Source organism: Drosophila eugracilis, unplaced genomic scaffold, assembly GCF_018153835.1.
Source record: "Drosophila eugracilis isolate 14026-0451.02 unplaced genomic scaffold, ASM1815383v1 contig_1897, whole genome shotgun sequence".
Classification (NCBI taxonomy): Eukaryota; Metazoa; Arthropoda; class Insecta; order Diptera; family Drosophilidae; genus Drosophila; species Drosophila eugracilis.
The window spans coordinates 1,210,111-1,229,240 of record NW_024572751.1 but is presented as its reverse complement, the minus strand read 5'-3'; the positions used below and the strand labels follow the sequence as shown (position 1 = coordinate 1,229,240).

Genomic DNA, 19,130 nt, shown 5'->3' with positions numbered 1-19,130 from the left:
GGGAAAACATGCGGGCAACCGGCTGGCAAGGATGAGTTCTGGGCAATTAAACGTTGAATCAATATTGTTAAATCCCCGCACACAAAAAACAGATCCACACAGGCGAACATTCACGTATTAATTGGTGTTCGTGAGTGTCCTGCATTTAAATAATCCATGAGCTGACACATCTGTGTCGGAGTTCCCATCTATGTATATGGGTTTTAAGCCATCTGAGCCGCGCCAGCCAGCTACTCGGTGGAGTCCAATCCCTTCCACATTTGCATTCCGGCACATAGTTACCAATGTGCCTCAGTAACTGTAATCGTATTAGTAACTGCTTTGTGTCCCTGGCACGTTGATTACATTTTAATATTGCTAAAAACTCATTTAAACTAACTTGATTGGAAGCATGTGTCCTGTGCTTGTTGTGTTTTCTGCTGTCATGTTTCCGTTTAAGCCGCTTCACAGTTCCATTCAGACATTATTTTACAGTTCTCTTAATATGATATTATAATGTTGTAAAGTAACATAGAAAGTAATATAGAAAGATTATCATTTATATGAATGTGTTACTAAAATGGTTAAATTCATGCTTGCAAGCAACGCAGCTCAACTTAGGACTCCTTCTGGCTCACTTCGGAGGATATCCTGTTCGATTTTGCTTTCTGCGCCCATTGAGCCTTGGTGCTTTCGAACCGAGAACGGAAAAATGAACAAAGACCAACTATCCATCACACACACACATTCCCATGCAAATGGGTATACTCGTATCTGTTATTTTTTGGGTCAGCGATTCGGGGAAGACTCCGGGGCAGCGGTTGGGTGGCACTTAAGGCCAACAAATACAAACAGGCATAATAAAATAATCGATGCTTTTAAAATTTGCATAAGTTCGGAGACCGCAGATGCTACGCAAGAGGAGTCAGAGGAGCGTATTTCCATATCCCACTTCCATAGCCCATTGCGCATACGCCCCATGGACAGGGACAGGACCCTAACCTGAGTCCTAGACCTGAAGACGGCGGCAGTGGCGGTCGGCAAGTTCGTGGGCGTTCGATTTAATTGTGGGAATTCGGCGTCTGCCACGCACCCATCACATGGACGGACGTGGCTAAAAAGTTGAATTTTTAAGTACTTCACGGCGGGTTTAGGGCCCACGACCCATATATTTTCATTAACATGTGTGGGTCGGAGTGAAAGTTTCAGGGCTCTGATTGAAAGTGGCCTTGTTGTCGTCGTGGGAACGCTGCCCTCAAAGAACACGTCCTTATGTACAGCCAAAGCCACCACCTAGCTGGCAGAGCCAGGAGGAGCCATCACTTGGCGGGCAGAGCTTGTTAACCTTCCAGATTTCACATTTCATTAACGTCGACAACGCCCTGCTGGCAGGTTAACTTTGTCCTGGTTTCTGAAACCATCTTTAAAACTTAAAACATTTCGGTGTAGTTTTAGTGAGTGAAATGTTTGCCTAGAAGTGCATTAATTTGCACTCAGCTCTCAAACGTTCAAGGATCAAATTTACGTTTGTCTTATTTAAGGTTAAATAGCAAGGTAAACTTCTGGTTTCTGAAAATTACATTTGAATAAAAGAATCAAAATGTTAAAGCAAAAATTTCACAGTAAAATAAACCAACGATTTGTCTCGAAAGAGTTTTTTTAAATCTAAAATCATATTTTCATTCCAATTTCCTTTCTTTGGAGGAATTGAGTGGAATAAGCTATTAAACTATGAACAAGCAAATACTCAAAGCAATTGCATCTAATCTCAGAATGTCGCTCTTTGATGTCAATTCAAGAGAAGACCAGCTAAATATTTAATTTTGGCTTAAAGCTAAGTGGGCACTAACTACACAGACGATTAAATTGCCGCATTATACGTTATGCAAGTATGAATAAAACATGTGCAATCGATTAATTTTCGGAGGGGATTTCCTCTTTGGGAGGCCCACAAGCCAAGGCCAAATCACACAGACGGAATATGGAAAAGATTTCGCTCTGAAATTATCCATTGGCCATAATTGCTAATTATATTGGCGAAACCCAATTAATTTTGCCGTGCAATTTTTCGCCGATCCACAGAATGACAACCTCGATGCAGCCCAGCAAATATACGGGCCTGGTGGCCGACCTGATGCCCAATATACGGGCGATGAAGTACTCCGGCCTGTTCATGCACAACTTCACCGGCGGCAGTGCGTTCATGAAGAAGGTGTACTCCTCCGTGCACCTTGTGTTCCTGCTGCTGCAGTTCGCCTTCATCCTGGTCAACATGGCTTTAAACGCCGAGGAGGTCAACGAGCTGTCGGGCAACACGATTACCACCCTCTTCTTCACCCACTGCATCACAAAGTTCATCTACTTAGCTGTCAACCAGAAGAACTTCTACAGGTGAGCTTAAAATGGAAAACCAATGAAATGTATTTAAAATGAGATGCTAAATGATATAGTTTAAAAAAGAGAATCTCTAATATAAGAACTAATAGTTAATATCTAGACAACCTTGTAGTATTAAATCCACCCAATGTAAATTTAATTGGAATCTGATAAAGGTTAATTATAAAGATATTCTTAAGATGTTAACAGACAGATTGATCTACTCTTTTTACTCTACACAGAACCTTGAATATCTGGAACCAGGTGAACACGCATCCTCTGTTTGCCGAATCGGATGCCCGTTACCATTCGATCGCTCTGGCCAAGATGAGGAAACTGTTCTTCCTGGTGATGCTGACCACAGTGCTCTCGGCCACCGCCTGGACCACGATCACCTTCTTCGGCGACAGCGTCAAGATGGTGGTGGACCACGAGACAAACTCCAGCATTCCTGTAGAGATACCTCGGCTGCCGATCAAGTCTTTCTACCCGTGGAACGCCAGTCATGGCCTGTTCTACATGATCAGCTTCGCCTTTCAGATCTACTACGTCCTCTTCTCGATGGTCCACTCTAATCTGTGCGACGTGATGTTCTGCTCCTGGCTGATCTTTGCCTGCGAGCAGCTGCAGCACTTGAAGGGAATCATGAAGCCTCTGATGGAGCTGTCTGCCACACTGGACACGTACAGGCCAAACTCAGCGGCTCTTTTCAGGTCTTTATCGGCCAACTCAAAGTCGGAGCTCATCCACAACGAAGGCAAATTTTACCTTATTTATAAAGTAGTTCCCGTTTTCTTATTTTCTTTTTTAATTTCAAGTATTTCTAATGAACTTAAATGCTTACTGAAACGATAATCCATTTGAGAAACACGATGACGGAGTGTATTTTAATTACAGAAAAGGATCCCACCACCGACATGGACATGTCGGGCGTATACAGCTCGAAAGCGGATTGGGGTGCCCAGTTTCGAGCACCCTCGACGCTGCAGTCGTTCGGCGGGAACGGGGGCGGTGGCAACGGGCTGGTGAACGGGGCTAATCCAAATGGCCTGACCAAAAAACAGGAGATGATGGTGCGCAGTGCCATCAAGTACTGGGTGGAGCGGCACAAGCACGTTGTGCGGTGAGTTTAAATCCTTGCCAAATTTGACCAGCAATTTGAAGAGGGCTCTGGCCACTGTAAGGATGAGTGGTGGGCCGCAGTGAGAGGGGAGCCATGATTGCATGTGCGGTACAGCTCATGCCTGAAAAGGCCACTAAAATCTAATTGCATGAAAGTTGCAGAGAATGCAAAAAACACTTCAATAAATTCAAACGAATTTACCCATAAAAAGTATAAATATTCGGAATTTATTTTTAATCTTTCTAAGCTTTCCAAACATTAAACATTCCATCAAAGTTTGAGTCCAGCTCTCAGAACAATTGTTTTCATTTATTAGGAGCTCGACAGATCCCTGCAGCTTGTTTGATTAAGTTGATTATTTCCTCAATTGCAATCATTGCTCGGGCCCCTAGAGTGATGGCCTTGTTTGTCCTGTCCGGCAGTTGGCTTGGCTATTTGTGTGTGCCGTTGTTGATCAAAATATTGACTTGTTCTCGTCCTTTCCTTTTCCGTTCGCCTTTCCCTGCAGCTTGGTGGCTGCCATCGGCGATACCTACGGAGCTGCCCTCCTGCTGCACATGCTGACCTCGACCATCAAGCTGACCCTCTTGGCCTACCAGGCCACCAAAATCAACGGAGTGAACGTCTACGCCTTCACAGTCGTCGGATACCTGGGATACGCCTTGGCCCAGGTGTTTCACTTCTGCATCTTTGGCAATCGATTGATTGAGGAGGTGAGTTAAGATGGGCTATCAGAAATCAAAAACTTTAAGCCACAATTCACCTATATATATACTTTCAGTTTATTTTTAAAAAATCGTTCACTACTACAGAACCTATAACATTTTAATTTCCCAGAGTTCATCAGTCATGGAGGCCGCCTACTCGTGCCACTGGTACGATGGCTCCGAGGAGGCCAAAACCTTCGTCCAGATCGTGTGCCAGCAGTGCCAGAAGGCCATGAGCATATCGGGGGCCAAGTTCTTCACCGTTTCCCTGGATTTGTTTGCCTCGGTGCGTTGCATTTGATTTATTGATGATGGGAAAATAAAGCTAAACACGCTCGAACTTTCCCCGTTTTTCCGCTTCGCAGGTTCTCGGTGCAGTTGTCACCTACTTCATGGTGCTGGTGCAGCTCAAGTGAGCTGCCAAGGAGCTGACGGATTTTTTGTGCCAGGAAAGCGAATGCCAAGGAGCCACCGTGCTAAACCCATCCAACAACAGTCCCAGTCGCCCAGCCACAGTGCCCATCCACCGCCCCCGCCACTGTGCAATCAGCAATATTATAGAGCAATTATAACGCAAATTATATATTTTATACCAGCGACGAGCGAGCGAGCCCCTTGGGCCATCATGGAAACATACTGGGGCAACTAGAAGCCTGCAAATATTTATCGATTTTGTACACGTGTAGAGCTTTCAATGTAAACCCAAGATGCAAACTGAATAAATGTGTAGTGAAAATGCAGGAACTTATGGGGTAGAGGGGATTAAGTAGGAGATTTCCAAATAAGTTTGATTCCTCACTGCTTTTCGGTTAGAAATCACTTGAAATTTAAAAGTATGCTGTTGAGTCGTTTAAAATCAAGTAGGCAGCTAATGATAATCCATCAATTAGTTTTCATTTATTAATCAGCGGGGCTGTTCACATGATAAGTGTGGAATTTAATGGGCTAGACGCCGAGTTAAACGCATCACTGACTTGCATGCTCACAGCTTTTCTCGGCAGATGTGCGAAACGAACCTAATTTAATTTGAATTATAAAGTCCAATCTGGTGAGCTGTATTCATTTTGCTACGTTTTTTCGGCAACTGCTGGCGCAACAGTAGAAACTGTAAACAAGCGGCAGTCCGCAGTTGCAGCCAACAATTAAATGTGGCAAAAGTGTAATTCGGAATCACACTCTCGAGTGTGGATCTCCACATGCCTAGCTCTATTTACCTCTGCTGTGCTCCTATAATATTTTTATATATTTGCCGTTTTGAAAGCGCACTTTATGGTTTTCCAAATTGCCCAACTGGGCTGACTGACTCCACTGCGACTTGCGAGTTGAAATTGAAGCAACAACAAGAAAACGCTCTACAACGCGAACTTTTAATGCGGCCACGCTCTGTACATTCGGCCGAAGTTTTTATTTCTTGCAGCTTTCATAAAACAAAACGAAAAGCGAACGAAAAGCGACTATAACTAAAATTGCGCCAAGAGTGTGAGCCAGGTGAGGCAAGATGAGGTGGAGCGTAGAAGTATCTGCTGGCTGCCCAAAAACCCCTTCTTACTGTTAATTTCTTTATTGCGCACACTTTCGTCTGCCAATGAAAGTTTCTCGGCTGTGGAAGTGCAACAACAGCGTCTGCTGAAACTACTTAATTTATAAGTCTATGGTTTAATTAGTTTTCTTTCTTTCGTGTCTTGTTTTACTTTTGGGGGCCACGGAGGGCAGCAACATCTTCCTGTTCTTCTCTCCGTTTTTGTCGTTTATGCGAATTTTTCAGCCTCATTTGTCAATCGCCGTGCGATTTCTTTTCGGGTTTTTAAAATAACGCTACACGAATGGAGTCATTAACATGCCAGCATACCATACATTTTTAACTACCGTCATTGTTAATGTCATTTTTATTGAGTCCTAAGCACATTACCTGTTTGGCTTACATAATTCTACACTATAGTAGCAAATTCCATTTCTTGGTGTCAATGGGTAATGGAGAAATTGAGGTGTTCAGGGAAATATCTTTAATTAATCAGCAATCAATTCTTCAAAGAGGTTTTGTTACATAAGAAGAAGTTTAAAATATAAATTGATTTTGTATTGTTGCTTAAGGATTTTCCTGATATCGAGCGTTGATACTTACAAGCTCAGGTTTCTCTACTCTTTATTTTATCCTCCTTATGGGCGTTTCTATTCAACATTTCTGATTCTGAACAGCTTTTCCATAGAGTATGCTACTTCATTTATTTCGTGCTTAATACCATATATGTTAGTTTAAGTTTATATTAACATCATTAAAAAAGGAAACTCTTAATAATATTTGATTATTTGTAATAACCAAAGTTGGTTAAAACACTAAGCTCTGCTCTAAACTGAGAATATTTTTTAAGGGAGAATGAAAGTAAAATAAAAAGTAAAGACCTAATAACCAAATTACCTCGCATCGATTGAAGTCGAGTAACTTGAAAGATCTCTTGACAACAACTCAAAGTCTATATATTAACATTTTTGAGTTCAGAAAGTAAAGCAAATATTACCTGGCAATAATATATCTTTGAACTTAGCTGTACATGTACAGGCACTGACAAATATACATCGATCGACTGTATGAGGTAGGGTTTGGCCTTTTAAGAACTTTTGAAAACCTTCTTAATATTTATGCATCTATTAATTTTCTTAAAAATATTTGTTTACCTCTATCATTCTGGCCCAAACAGAGTCAATATGCTATAACGCCTAAAGGGTGTGACGATTACAATAATTCGTGGGAATCGCCCGAGCTCGTCGATATCGATGTCTCACATTTTCTTTTACAGGCACAGATACAGATAGGCCCGTTTTTTTGCATTCGGTTCAATGTTTATTGCCACATTGGCCGCGTCTCGCATTGTTTGCTTTGGGAAAAGGGCAAGCCAAGTTCAATGCATGCAAAGTCAAAGTCGGAATCCTCCGCCCCCCGGAAGCCCCTTTTCCCCAAACAGGCGACTATAATTGCTAGCAATCAGCTAGCTGGAACAATAAAAACCCACAAAATAGGCAAAAGGAAAATAAAAGCAGCACGAGCAAAACGCAACGCAGACCAAGACAAACTTATGGAAAATGTTCATTTTCATTTAAATGAAAATGAGGAAACGGCCGGCAAGTTCAACGACTCGCGGCTGCTTAGTAAGAGGCACGACGCGAATCCAACGCCAATTCCATGTGCACTAAATTGCTTAATTGTGAAATGTCGAAAAAGTATAAAGAAACAATTATGACAGAAATCATTTCAGCAAAGCAGCGACTAATGCAATCCCGAGCCGATAGATTGGCCCACACACACGACCGTTCGAAAGTTAATAACTAACTAACTTTTGGCACGCACTTCGATGTGTGACTGATGCTTTTTGGGGGGCGTGGGGCAATCAGCTTTTCACCTGGCCATTGCAGATCAAAAGACTTAGCTATTGAATTTGACTGACGACCTTTTTTTGGATTCTTTTAGGGGGTGTTGAAATGGGGCTGAACAAAAGACTTAGGAAACGAACTTCTTCTAATCACTTAATAACTACTCAAGTGACTATTTTTGGGCATGGTGTCTGGTAATGCCTGTCGGGAGCAGCTACAGCTGGACGATCGGCAGTGGAGCGTGGAGAGACCGCGCCGCTCATTGAACCCATCTTGCGCAAATGGCCAGCCGCCGACTTCCTTTCCGCTCCTCCCCTTCCGAGGAGCCGGCGCGTGCATTTTTCTCTTTGACCGATTTTCATGGCATGATCTGTTTTACGGCTTTCGGTTTTCTTTCATCGCGCGGACCGAAGACCGATCGGCAGTCTTCGGATCTTCTCGGTTTCGGAGTCGGCGAGTATTTAAGTGCCGCGAAACGTGTTTGCAGACATTCAGTTTCTGTTAACGTCTTGAGCGCTTCGGTTGTGTGCTATTCATCATACGCCGCGTTATCCGTTGGATATATCACCTAAAGGATTACCTCTGACCAACTAACCATCTCATTCTAACCAAGGTGAGCCATCCCCAACCCACAATTCTTTGGGCTCTTGACATAGGACAATGCCTGGAATTTAAATTAGTGCCCCGAAATATTCGCGATAAAGTGTGCAAATCATGTGCTGCATTCCAGAAAGACAAAAGAAGTCGAGGATTTTCGTGATCCATTCGACGAAGAGCAATAAATTGTCAAGGGAACAATAACTCGACTTGATATTGTGCGAATAACTCAATTTGAATGACAGCGAATAATGAACAAGGCGATTTATGTGGGCCAACAATTGTCGTTGGGATGCTAAAGTAACAGAAAAAATTCAAAAAATATTTATTGGAATTTATAGGAGTATACTTTAAAGAACAAAGTTCATTGAACGATTTTACGGAATGTAGAAAGGTTCTTACCGTAAAGGTAGTAGGTTTTTACGGTAATTGATTTAACTATAATTTAACAACAAAGGAGTTGATAAAACATTAGCTTAAATCGTATAAGATATATCAGAATACTATTTTAAAAAAACAGATCCCACTTCCGAGCAAACAACTAGACTATCATAAAAAGTTATACATATTACTTAAGTCAAAAGATCAGAACAATTTTCTTTGACTTTGCACTTGAAACGTCGTAATAGCTCTAAATGTATAAGCAGTCAGTACCATTTCCATTGGACACGGTGATGGCTTTCCTGTAAGCCTCTGCCTTACAAGCCATTTCCTAAACCACTTAAATGCTACCCGAACTCGTTGCTGAAACTCTCAAGAAATATCATTACAAAATAAATAGACAAACAGAATTATTGTAATGACACCGACTGGTCTGATGCGGAACAGGGCAAGTGAGACGAGGGGCAGAAGACAAAGGCCGGGAGAGACAGAAACCGAAAGCACTTTAACTGGAGCCAAACAGCTAAAAACCCGAAAAATAAGTTAATAAAACCCGTTTTCTGGCCATTTTTCACGAGTCTTGTCCGCTTGATTTTCGAATCGCTGTTTTGTTTTGCTGAAGATTTTCGCAATATTTGCAATAGAGGTGCAGGCAAGAAGAAAAATTTGCAATAGCCGCAGCGGCCATTAGCGCAACAAAAAAAAAACACGGGAGTGAGCACACACAGCAATTTGAGTGTGTGGCCGAGCCTCCTCCAACCCACCGGCGGTAATTGCAATTCTAACAGGTTGCAGGTTGCAACTGCAGCAGCCGCTGTGGTTGCATTCGAAGCTAGTTGTGGCATGTGCAGCACATGCACATGCTGGCTATACGAGTATCAAATCCCCATCAGACTCTCGCGCATTTCGAGAGCTTGACCTCAATGAGCTCCGCATCTGCGGTGTTGCAAATTTCGATTCAAAATAGCCCATTTGTTGCAGTCGACTTTTCTGTTGCCCAATCCAATCCTGCATTATCTTTGGCCAATATAATCAATCATCCCCACGACAAGAGGAAAGACAATTTACGCATCACTTAGTAGGATTTGAAAACAAAAGTAAACAAACAAGAGCTATAAAAAGCCAAGCCACAAGTACGCCCCAATGAGCGCAAACAAAGCAGCGAGCGTTTAAGCCAAAATATACTGTATAACCATTTATTGTATTAACCGCCAAGCATGACTATCTCCAAGTCACTTTCCTCCATTTGCATTAACTGTCATTATCATTACTTATTTGTACAATTATATATAGTATGTCTCCTTATCAGGCAGGGCAGATGGCTGATCGCCCAAAAGTGAAGACTCGTATCAGAAGGGCCATAGACAGGTTTTGAGGTCGATGTCAGCTGATTTGTTTTTTGGCCCTTACGCAAGCTCCCAGCCCCTTTTCTCGGTGCTAAGTACACATCTGCTTGAGGGAGGAGGTGGGCCAAGTTACTGCATATTTGGACACAGCCCATGCTAATGAATCCAGGCAGTGACGTGTGACCACAAGACCTACGATCGAGCGACGTTTTGAAAGCGCGCAATTAAAATGTCAAAAATATCTGATTTTTTTGAATTGCGTATTAAAAAGTGTGTCGAAATAGCCGGCGAAGAATAGGGGGTTGCAATTTCATTGTTTTACTTAGCTATTTTTATAATTATTGCAAGGCATTGGGCATGACTCAAGGAAAGGTCACACAAAGTTAATAGACCTCTGTAAGGCCTTTGAGAGATTTATCTATTTTTAAATATTCCTAAAATTTAATTTATATTTTGAGAGCACTTAATAGGGGCTAAATTATTGTAATCTAATGACCTTCTGATCTACCTGCTCTTCCCAGATGATGTTGCTACACCCCACACCCGAACAGCGCGTGAGCATCCGCGATGAGCTCCGTGAGCCGGAGGATCCAGCAGACATTGACCGCGACATCAAGCTGATCCGCGAGTGGCTGGAGACCCAGCCCCATCTGCCCAAAGACATGGACGACATGCGCCTCACGACCTTCCTGCGAGGTTGCAAGTTCAGTCTGGAGAAGGTGAAGAAGAAGCTGGATATGTACTACACCATGCGCAACGCTGTGCCGGAGTTCTTCTCCAACCGGGATATTAATCGCGAGGAACTCAGCATCGTTCTCGACTATGTGTAAGTACCTGAGTTTATTCTTCTATGCAATATTATTTAATATTCAATATTTCGCGTATATTCCATATTTTCCGACAGGCACTGCCCAACTCTCCCAGGAATCACGCCTAACGGACGCCGCATTACATTCGTCCGGGGTATCGATGTCGACTTTCAGCCCCATCACATTCTAGACGCCATGAAGGTTGCCCTGATGATTGGGGACGTCCGCCTTGCGGAGGAGAGCGTCGGCATTGCGGGGGACATCTTCATCATAGACGCGTCGTTGGCCAGCGCTAGCCACTTTGCCAAATTCTCGCCCACCGTAGTGAAAAAGTTCCTGATCGCCGTTCAGGAGGCCTATCCCGTTAAGGTGAAGGAGGTGCACGTGTTCAACATCTCCCCACTGGTGGACACCATCTTCAACTTTGTGAAGCCCTTCGTGAAGGAGAAGATCCGCAGCCGCATCTCCTTCCACAACGACCTGGAGAGCCTCTACAAGGTGGTGCCCCGCGACCTCCTGCCCAACGAGTACGGCGGCAAGGCCGGCAACGTGGTGGAGATGAACCAGTGGTGGAAGCAAAAGCTGGTCGACAACACCCAGTGGTTCAAGGACCAGGAGGATAAGAAGGCCAATGAGTCCCTGCGTCCCGGCGCCCCCAAGACCAGCGACGATCTGTTCGGCATGGAGGGAACCTTCCGCCAGCTGAACATCGACTAGGGCCCAAAGAATCCAGGTCCTGCGACCTCGTCCCAGCTTGTCTAACCGTTTATATTAGCCGCTCATTTGATTAGTCCAAGCTCGTGTGCATGACTCTTGCTTAATAGCTTCATTCTTTCGCCAGATACCATTGTTAATCCATCTTTATATCACCAGTACATTGCAGTAATTACGATAATAAAGAACCAGCATCATATTAAGGAATGAATAAATAAATTCAATGTGGTTTTACTTGGTGGCAACGTTTCTCTTTTAATACAACTTGAAATGCTCTTGGCAACACTTCCCTTTATGCCATAGCAAAATTCCTTCAAAGAAATAACATAAATTTGGTCAACTGCAGTTATCATCCAGAAAAAGGCTATAAAAATCACCGCCATCAAGGCAGACGAGTCTTTCGAGTTTTACGACAACTTCTAAGAAAGTTTCTAAAAGGTGATTTAGTAAATAGGTAGATATTATTCTAATATATTTTCGATTCAAATTTAATATATATTTTATACCTCACATAGACTACAATAGAAACGAGAACGCATCAAATTAAAGAATAAATTAATCAGGGTAAATGTCCTCGCTCTTTTGAACATGCAATAAAGTTGGCAGAGAATGGATGCCAAAGGACAAAAACATTTCTCCACGAACGCCCCATTAAAATAATGACCAAGGCTGGAGGATGAAGAGGCGGAGCAGTGAGTGGCCGATGCTTGATTGCATCTGCCACAGTGCACCCAGCATGCACATGGCCACATATTTCACTCGTCGCATGTCGCCACTTTGTGCAACATGCACATTGATCAACGGAAAGGGAAACTTGTCGCACTCCAGTGGGCGGATGGAGGAACCTCCAGCCGGATTCCTCCCGGCTGACTTGTTCCTTCGACATATTGGTTCCGTCCATTGTTGTGTGCGCATTTCGGCGTACGAAATCAAGTGCTGCCAACATATCGCAGTCACGACTCCTCGGACATGGTCAACTGTGTTTCAATGTAAAGCGCTTTCCCTCTCTCGACGGCAGGGTTTATTTGGAATTGATGGCCCGCCAGCCAAGGAATTGTAAAGCACCCGTCTGAATGGATGGGCGGTCAAGTGGCGTTATGATTTATTTGTACAGCCCAGTTGCCAAACTTCGCAAAACTAACAGCAGATTTCCGTTGGTGAACTTCGAAGTAATAGTTTTTTGGTCAAAATCGGTGAAGCCACTAAAGCCCAATTCACTTCAATTCGGTTTTGTAACGAATCGGAAAACATAACAAGGATTTTCTTAGTGACACTCTACATTTCTCAACTATTTAAAAAGTAGAATTAATATTTAAAAAATGAAATCAAAAAGTAATTTAAATCTATTTCAACTATTATTTGAATTTGTATTTTCGCAGCTCTCTAATTGGCGTCTTAATAATAAAAAACTTTAAAAGTTTCTCAAAAGTTGTATGAAATTATAGCCCATAATTTATTCATTTTATAAAAATCACAAGACACTTTATAGATATTGACTACAATGTGTAATTTAAACTTTATTTTGTTATGGCCGTATAATTGAAAAGTTTATGGAAACTTAGGCCTGAAATTCCGAGCCTATAAAATAATGAGGCCAAAGGGTTTAGCTTTGGATAACATTTTTTGGTCGGAATGGAGCTGAAACCCAAGAAGGAAAAGATTAAGGACGACTCCAAGCGTCGTGATCTTTTCGTTTTCGTAAGGCAAACCATGTGCATAGCGGCCATGTATCCTTTTGGCTTTTACGTCAAGGGTCCTGGATGCTTGGCTCATCTCGTCCGAGCCTGTGACTTGTTCTACGAATTCTTCAACTACTTCGTATCGGTTCATATAGCTGGCTTATTCATCTGCACTATTTACATCAATTATGGCCAGGGCGACTTGGACTTCTTCGTTAACTGTTTGATACAAACCATCATTTATTTGTGGACCATTGCGATGAAGCTGTACTTCCGACGGTTCAGGCCAGGATTGCTGAATGCCATATTGGCCAACATCAATGAGAATTATGAGCCACGATCTGCTGTGGGATTCAGCTTTGTTACAATGGCTGGTTCTTATCGGATGTCCAAGCTGTGGATCAAAACCTATGTGTACTGTTGTTATATTGGCACCATTTTCTGGCTGGCCCTTCCCATAGCCTATAGGGACAAGAGCCTACCTCTAGCCTGTTGGTATCCATTTGATTATACTGTGAGTTAAGGATTTATATGTCTTTATATTACTTATTTAAAGGCGATCTCTTATAGCAACCCGTTGTGTATGAGGTAGTGTTCTTCCTGCAGGCAATGGGCCAAATTCAAGTTGCTGCTTCCTTCGCCTCCTCAAGTGGCCTGCATATGGTGCTTTGTGTGCTTATATCAGGGCAATATGATGTCCTCTTTTGCAGTCTTAAGAATGTTCTGGCCACCACTTATGTGCTTATGGGAGCCAATATGGCAGAACTCAGGTAATTAAATTTAAAACAATAATGAAAATATTATAATATACGGTTAATAAAAGAGTATTATGATACAATCTCAGAGAATTGCAAGCTGAGCAATCTGTATCCGATTCGCAGCCTTCCCAATACGCTTATTCCTTGGAAGAACAAACGCCTTTACAGGACCTTTTACAACCCACAGCGGAAACTTCAAAGGATTTTTCGACTGCATTCAGGCAGTCCTTCGTTCACTGCATTCAGCACCACCGCTACATAGTGGCTGCTCTGAAGAAAATGGAAAGTTTCTACAGTCCTATATGGTTTGTGAAAATCGGAGAAGTAACCTTCCTTATGTGCCTAGTGGCGTTTGTTTCGACGAAGAGCACTTCGGCCAACTCCTTCATGCGAATGGTTTCCCTGGGCCAGTACTTGCTCCTGGTTCTCTATGAGCTCTTCATCATCTGCTATTTTGCAGACATCGTATTCCAGAACAGTCAACGATGTGGCGAGGCCTTGTGGCGAAGTCCATGGCAGCGACATTTAAAGGCGGTTCGCAGGGATTACCTATTTTTCATAATGAATTCCCGAAGGCAGTTCCAACTCACTGCCGGTAAAATAACCAATCTCAACGTGGAACGATTCAGAGGGGTGAGTTTACTAACGGTCTAGCTTGCATCAAAAAGATTATATATTATAATATAAACTAAATTTACTTTCCAGACTATTACCACTGCGTTTTCGTTCCTCACCTTGTTGCAAAAGATGGACGCACGAGGCTAAAAATAGCATTTATTTGGATTTAAAAAATAGTTAGTTATCATTATAAATGAGTAGCGCATTTGAATACCTAAGCACTGAGTTGTTCTTTATTTGCTTTTATCAATAATTGCTTCAACTTTGGCAATTGCACTCCCGTGCAGTGCGTTACACAAATATTTTAAATATAATATTAAAATGAATGCATTCTTGGCATCCACATTTTGAAAACACATTAGCCAGAATTGTTAACATAAAGCCAACAGTAGAGTATATACATCTTATACTGCAAAGCAAATTAAAATGTTTGAATTTGTTTACTTATGAAAGGGCTAATTTATTGTTAATAATTTTTTTAATTTCTTAATAAAGAGGTAAAAATTAATTTCCAAAATATTTTCATTATCAGTTGAACCAAACACAAAATGCTATATAGTTAATTTCAAACTTATTCAGTAAAAGACAAATTTAGTTTTTTTTAATAAATGCCTTTTGGTTGTTTGGCGCACTTAAAACAGCCTTTCAACAATAGCGAATTTATTGAAAAGATCATACAAGAAGATAATGTGCTTGAGAATAAATTATTGACTCTAAAGGCAAACTAAATCATATACATTTATAAGGTACTTGGGTTAACTCTGCCGACTCCCTACCTCGCATTCGCTCCATCTCTCCTCTCGCGATGTGTTCCCTTCATTCGTGTTAACTACATTTGAGCAAGTATTTTGCTTAACAATTTGTGTTTTCTCTCCATTATGTTCATTCTCAAAATGTTGTGCTTGGCATTTTGTACAGTATCAAAAATGGTTTGTTGCATGCTTTCTATTGCGGCCAAATACTACAGTTCTTGTTTATTTTTACATTACATATACATTAGGCAAATGCTCTAACACTTGCTTACAATTAGTTAATAGAGGCCCTTCATGTTGGTTTTTATAAAAATGTACATATTTTTCAGTATTTCAGTAGACGAATGCCCGAGAAGATCTCGGTTACTATACTCAATATAGCCTTCTATACTGCCTAAATCAGTTGCATTATTATCAGATAATTATTATCAAAAAAATATATGTAAGTTTATAATTTATGTATCTTATAATCATTTCCCATTCCGATTTCCCTCCTCAGCACTCCGTTTCGATCTTTTGTTTCGTATTTTATATATAGATATATTAAACAAAGCATAACAAGGCGAGCAGCCACAACAACAGCAACAGCAACAAGGCAGACAGAGCAACAATTTTAAATTGTTGCTTATTTTGATAAATGCAATGAGTATGCTGTTGCTGTTGTATCAGCTGATGCTCCGGTGTTTTCTGTACATTCCTAAGGATTCTTGTGCTGCGAACTGAGTATATGACATTCCTCCTCTGTCGAATGCCGCTGACGGCTTTGGCCACAAGTTGTTGTTGCTGCTGATCCTGCGGCTGCTGTCGTGGCACCTTGCTTTTGCTATTGCTGTTGACTAGTGGGTGTTGGCTGCGCCGCTAGCTGGCGTGTGCCGTACTCGTGCTGTTGTCGTGGTTGTAATGCTCCGTGTTTACAATAACCTGCACCACGTAGCCCTGGTGTATGCTACACTCATCAATGGGCACCTTGTCACCCAGCAGCTTGCCGCTGTAGAACCACCGCTGACAGCAGGCGTCGACAGCCTCAGCGGCCTATAAAGGTTACCAGATCGATTAGTAAGCTAGAACTATAAAAACAAGAGACAGATGACTTTCTCGACACTGAACTCACCTGAAGCTTCTTTTTGCACTGCCCCACGGTGTCCTTTGAGTAAACCGGAAGTTTAACATCAGTCATGGTCGATGATATGCGCAGCTTCAAAAAGATCTCGGTTCCGCCATCCACTGGCTCAGAGTATTCGGCAGGAGAGTCACGTCCATTCTCCTCTTTTACTATATTTATGGGATATGACAGACAGTAAATGGGCACCTTGTACTGGGTGCCCAACTCATCGTAGCATTCTGTTAGGTAGCTGCAAAATACAAACACTGATCAGTAACCAGGCGGGCCATCCGTTATCACTATCTTATCGAAAATCCCAAACAAGCCCAAAAAAATTTGTCACCCAATTGAGCCTAATGCTAATGATTCAATGCCAAGTGGGACAAGTCTGATAAGGCAATAGATAAAGACGGTATTACGTAGGGAGCCCTCATCAAGGACACTGGTGCATGCAATTACAAAAGTGGTGGAAAGGTCAGCGCTGCATTTAAACAAATATGGTCTACAGTCCGAGGCGAGTAAGTGCCAGAGTGTCAGTCAAAAATCGATGTCTAATAAAAACGTTACCGCGAGAAATTTGAAAGCTTTGGTCGACCGCAAAAATACTCTAAACTTGGAGTACGTTACAAACGCTTTCTTTAAGCCTTAACTGAAGTAAACAAATAATTCGATACAATGTTTTTATTAATAAACGAATGATTTTTAATAGGGCATACTCTTTTCGAGAACCATTTTTAGCCGCGCAATTTCCAGTCCATTTCGAACTTTCCCGAAAGGACTCATCACAAATTTATGATACCCCCGTGGTCTCTACCAAAGGTAATGCTGTCATGCTGTCATGCATTAATGGAGTTATGGCCATGTGGAATCACTATATACATTATTGATTTTCTAGGCGACGGCAATTAGCATGCCGTGTCATTAGGGACTTTACCGGATTTGTATTACAAATATCAGGAAGTTCGGTCTAAATTATCTAAGATATAAATTAAATATTTTTAACTTTAATCATTTTTTAAATACTTAAATCTGATAGTTACTTGTTCGTAAGATAATTGTTGTTGTTAAGTTGTCAGTCATCTTAAACCAATGACTAAATTATCTAAGCCCAACAAATAAGACCAAATCCTTTGATTCGCACTATCGATTCGTACAAAAGCCTAATTCGTAAGGATTAACTCACCCATTTGGAACTGAGACATTGGCTCCGTCGAGGATAGCCTGCGCCATCTGGAAGTCAAGGCCCTCGGCCGCGTTCGTGGCCGCCCGAAGTGCATCCCAGATCTCTTTTCGGCCGTCGAAGGCCGGCGCAGTGTCCCAGAACTCATCCCGCTTGGACCTCAATTGACCCTCAGTCAGTGGTACGTCAGATCGCCACCGGATGGTCTCATGGCAGAGCGGTCGGTTCTTGCGCGCAGCGCCCATCGCAATGCCTACAAAACGAGAAGATGTATAGATGATATAGACATATATATATGGGCTACGTAGAAGGCCACTCACCTGCGCTGGCCGGACGCGAGATGCTCGCCGAGGAGACGCTCATCGTCTCATTGTCGGGATTCATGCGACATACACAGGCGCCCATTGTCACGCTCAGCTCCACTCCCCTCCGCTCCGGTAAGAAGGATCTATCAGCGATATATATACATACATGTGTGTATTGCACTCGTACGTAAAGTCACGTACATACACCAGTTCCGGAAAGTCGGAATCTGGAAATAACGGATACTCACCTCCGTCCCGCACAGCCGCCTTGTTTGCCTGCTCGTCTATATTACGTACGCCTTATTTTTGTGCTCAGTTATCGGGTCGGCTGTTTATTTTTATTATTGTTGCTTTGGCTGCTTCTGCCTTTTCTTTTATTTTTTGTGCGACACACGACCAGTGTGACCGCAGCTGTAGCGCCAAAATACGATGCACTGCGTGCCGAGTTGCAATAAAATATACCAGAAAGAATTGTGACATATACCCTAAGGAAAGTATATTTAGCATACGACTTAAAAGTATTTGCCAACGAGCGGCGGGAGTACCCTTACCTTATTTCGAAAAATATTTGGCAGCTGTGTAGATGTAAGCTGATGCGAATTTTTCACAACGAGCACCTATCATTAATGAACAAATTAAAAGAAATTAGGCTTCTTCTTACAGCAGCTCGAATAGGCTTCTTTGAAATAAGAGATGTAAGGCGTTCACACTGGTCGTCTCAGTAGTGAAAAGAAAAAAATTGTCAATTGAAATCAACAACTAGAAAGTTTTCTCCTTAAAGTAAAACTCAATTATTAAAAATGTTTAAAGCATTTACATAGGGATAAAAACTTTAACACTGAATATTTAATTCTTCTGTAAATTTTTGAGCACACTTCGGTGATTCGAGTTGATGGTTCTTTTTTATCTCAGTTAGGACATAAACTTTCGGAATGAGAAATCGCTGTTGCCGCCGCGGAATACGCTTTTAGCCTTTCTCAGGATTCATTTAATCAAAATTTCTTATCTGCTATTTGTGACAGAACATAAAATATTATTTTCTTTGAAATGTGCAGAAATAAATTTAATTTTAAGTAATTTCATTCTTGTTCTTCAGTTGTGAATCATCTTTGTCAGTGTTTAAACGCAGAAGTCGTTATGAATTAGGAAGAAATTATTAAAAGAAGTTAAAAATTAAGATACCAGAAAGGCTCCGATTAGCAGGACCCAAAAGGAAATTAAATAAAAAATAAGTAAACTATGTAGTTGAAATCGATTTGTGTTTGTTATTCTTTGTACGAGGTGTGTTCAAAAAGTAAGGTGACTCTTCAAATTTCGCGAATTTCAAATTTTTCGATT

The 19,130-nt window shown here is 41.8% G+C and overlaps 4 protein-coding genes across 4 annotated transcripts; 3 read left to right on the top strand and 1 right to left on the bottom strand.

Moving 5' to 3' along the window:
- The first annotated feature begins 1,358 nt into the window (after window positions 1-1,358).
- Window positions 1,359-4,921, top strand: LOC108115363 (odorant receptor coreceptor). Its single transcript, XM_017226790.2, has 7 exons — window positions 1,359-1,533; window positions 2,062-2,370; window positions 2,598-3,112; window positions 3,253-3,478; window positions 3,987-4,191; window positions 4,316-4,471; window positions 4,551-4,921. The coding sequence occupies exons 2-7, from the start codon at window positions 2,063-2,065 to the stop codon at window positions 4,599-4,601; spliced, it is 1,461 nt and encodes a 486-aa protein (XP_017082279.1). The 5' UTR covers window positions 1,359-1,533; window position 2,062; the 3' UTR covers window positions 4,602-4,921.
- Window positions 4,922-8,058: 3,137 nt separating this feature from the next.
- Window positions 8,059-11,617, top strand: LOC108115402 (alpha-tocopherol transfer protein-like). Its single transcript, XM_017226841.1, has 3 exons — window positions 8,059-8,164; window positions 10,397-10,701; window positions 10,780-11,617. Exons 2-3 carry the CDS (start codon window positions 10,397-10,399, stop codon window positions 11,399-11,401), a joined length of 927 nt encoding a protein of 308 aa, XP_017082330.1. The 5' UTR covers window positions 8,059-8,164; the 3' UTR covers window positions 11,402-11,617.
- Window positions 11,618-13,030: 1,413 nt separating this feature from the next.
- Window positions 13,031-14,600, top strand: LOC108115231 (odorant receptor 83a). The gene is made up of 4 exons (XM_017226589.2): window positions 13,031-13,591; window positions 13,648-13,847; window positions 13,922-14,468; window positions 14,541-14,600. The coding sequence occupies exons 1-4, from the start codon at window positions 13,031-13,033 to the stop codon at window positions 14,598-14,600; spliced, it is 1,368 nt and encodes a 455-aa protein (XP_017082078.1).
- Window positions 14,601-15,043: 443 nt separating this feature from the next.
- LOC108115395 (ubiquitin domain-containing protein 1) lies at window positions 15,044-18,221 on the bottom strand. The gene is made up of 5 exons (XM_017226830.2): window positions 18,041-18,221; window positions 17,808-17,935; window positions 17,491-17,740; window positions 16,317-16,557; window positions 15,044-16,237 (listed from the first exon to the last, which is right to left on the bottom strand). The coding sequence occupies exons 2-5, from the start codon at window positions 17,890-17,892 to the stop codon at window positions 16,064-16,066; spliced, it is 750 nt and encodes a 249-aa protein (XP_017082319.1). The 5' UTR covers window positions 17,893-17,935; window positions 18,041-18,221; the 3' UTR covers window positions 15,044-16,063.
- Window positions 18,222-19,130: the final 909 nt, after the last annotated feature.

Coding starts and splice junctions, on each gene's coding strand:
- LOC108115395 (XM_017226830.2), bottom strand. CDS start 17,892: ATGGGCGCCTGTGTATGTCGCATGAATCCCGACAATGAGACGATGAGC. Junction 16,558..17,490: donor AATGTCTCAGTTCCAAATGG/GTGAGTTAATCC, acceptor TGTATTTTGCAG/CTACCTAACAGAATGCTACG. Junction 16,238..16,316: donor AGTGCAAAAAGAAGCTTCAG/GTGAGTTCAGTG, acceptor TAACCTTTATAG/GCCGCTGAGGCTGTCGACGC.
- LOC108115231 (XM_017226589.2), top strand. CDS start 13,031: ATGGAGCTGAAACCCAAGAAGGAAAAGATTAAGGACGACTCCAAGCGT. Junction 13,592..13,647: donor GGTATCCATTTGATTATACT/GTGAGTTAAGGA, acceptor GATCTCTTATAG/CAACCCGTTGTGTATGAGGT. Junction 13,848..13,921: donor GCCAATATGGCAGAACTCAG/GTAATTAAATTT, acceptor ATACAATCTCAG/AGAATTGCAAGCTGAGCAAT.
- LOC108115402 (XM_017226841.1), top strand. CDS start 10,397: ATGATGTTGCTACACCCCACACCCGAACAGCGCGTGAGCATCCGCGAT. Junction 10,702..10,779: donor AGCATCGTTCTCGACTATGT/GTAAGTACCTGA, acceptor ATTTTCCGACAG/GCACTGCCCAACTCTCCCAG.
- LOC108115363 (XM_017226790.2), top strand. CDS start 2,063: ATGACAACCTCGATGCAGCCCAGCAAATATACGGGCCTGGTGGCCGAC. Junction 3,479..3,986: donor CGGCACAAGCACGTTGTGCG/GTGAGTTTAAAT, acceptor CTTTCCCTGCAG/CTTGGTGGCTGCCATCGGCG. Junction 4,192..4,315: donor GCAATCGATTGATTGAGGAG/GTGAGTTAAGAT, acceptor TTAATTTCCCAG/AGTTCATCAGTCATGGAGGC.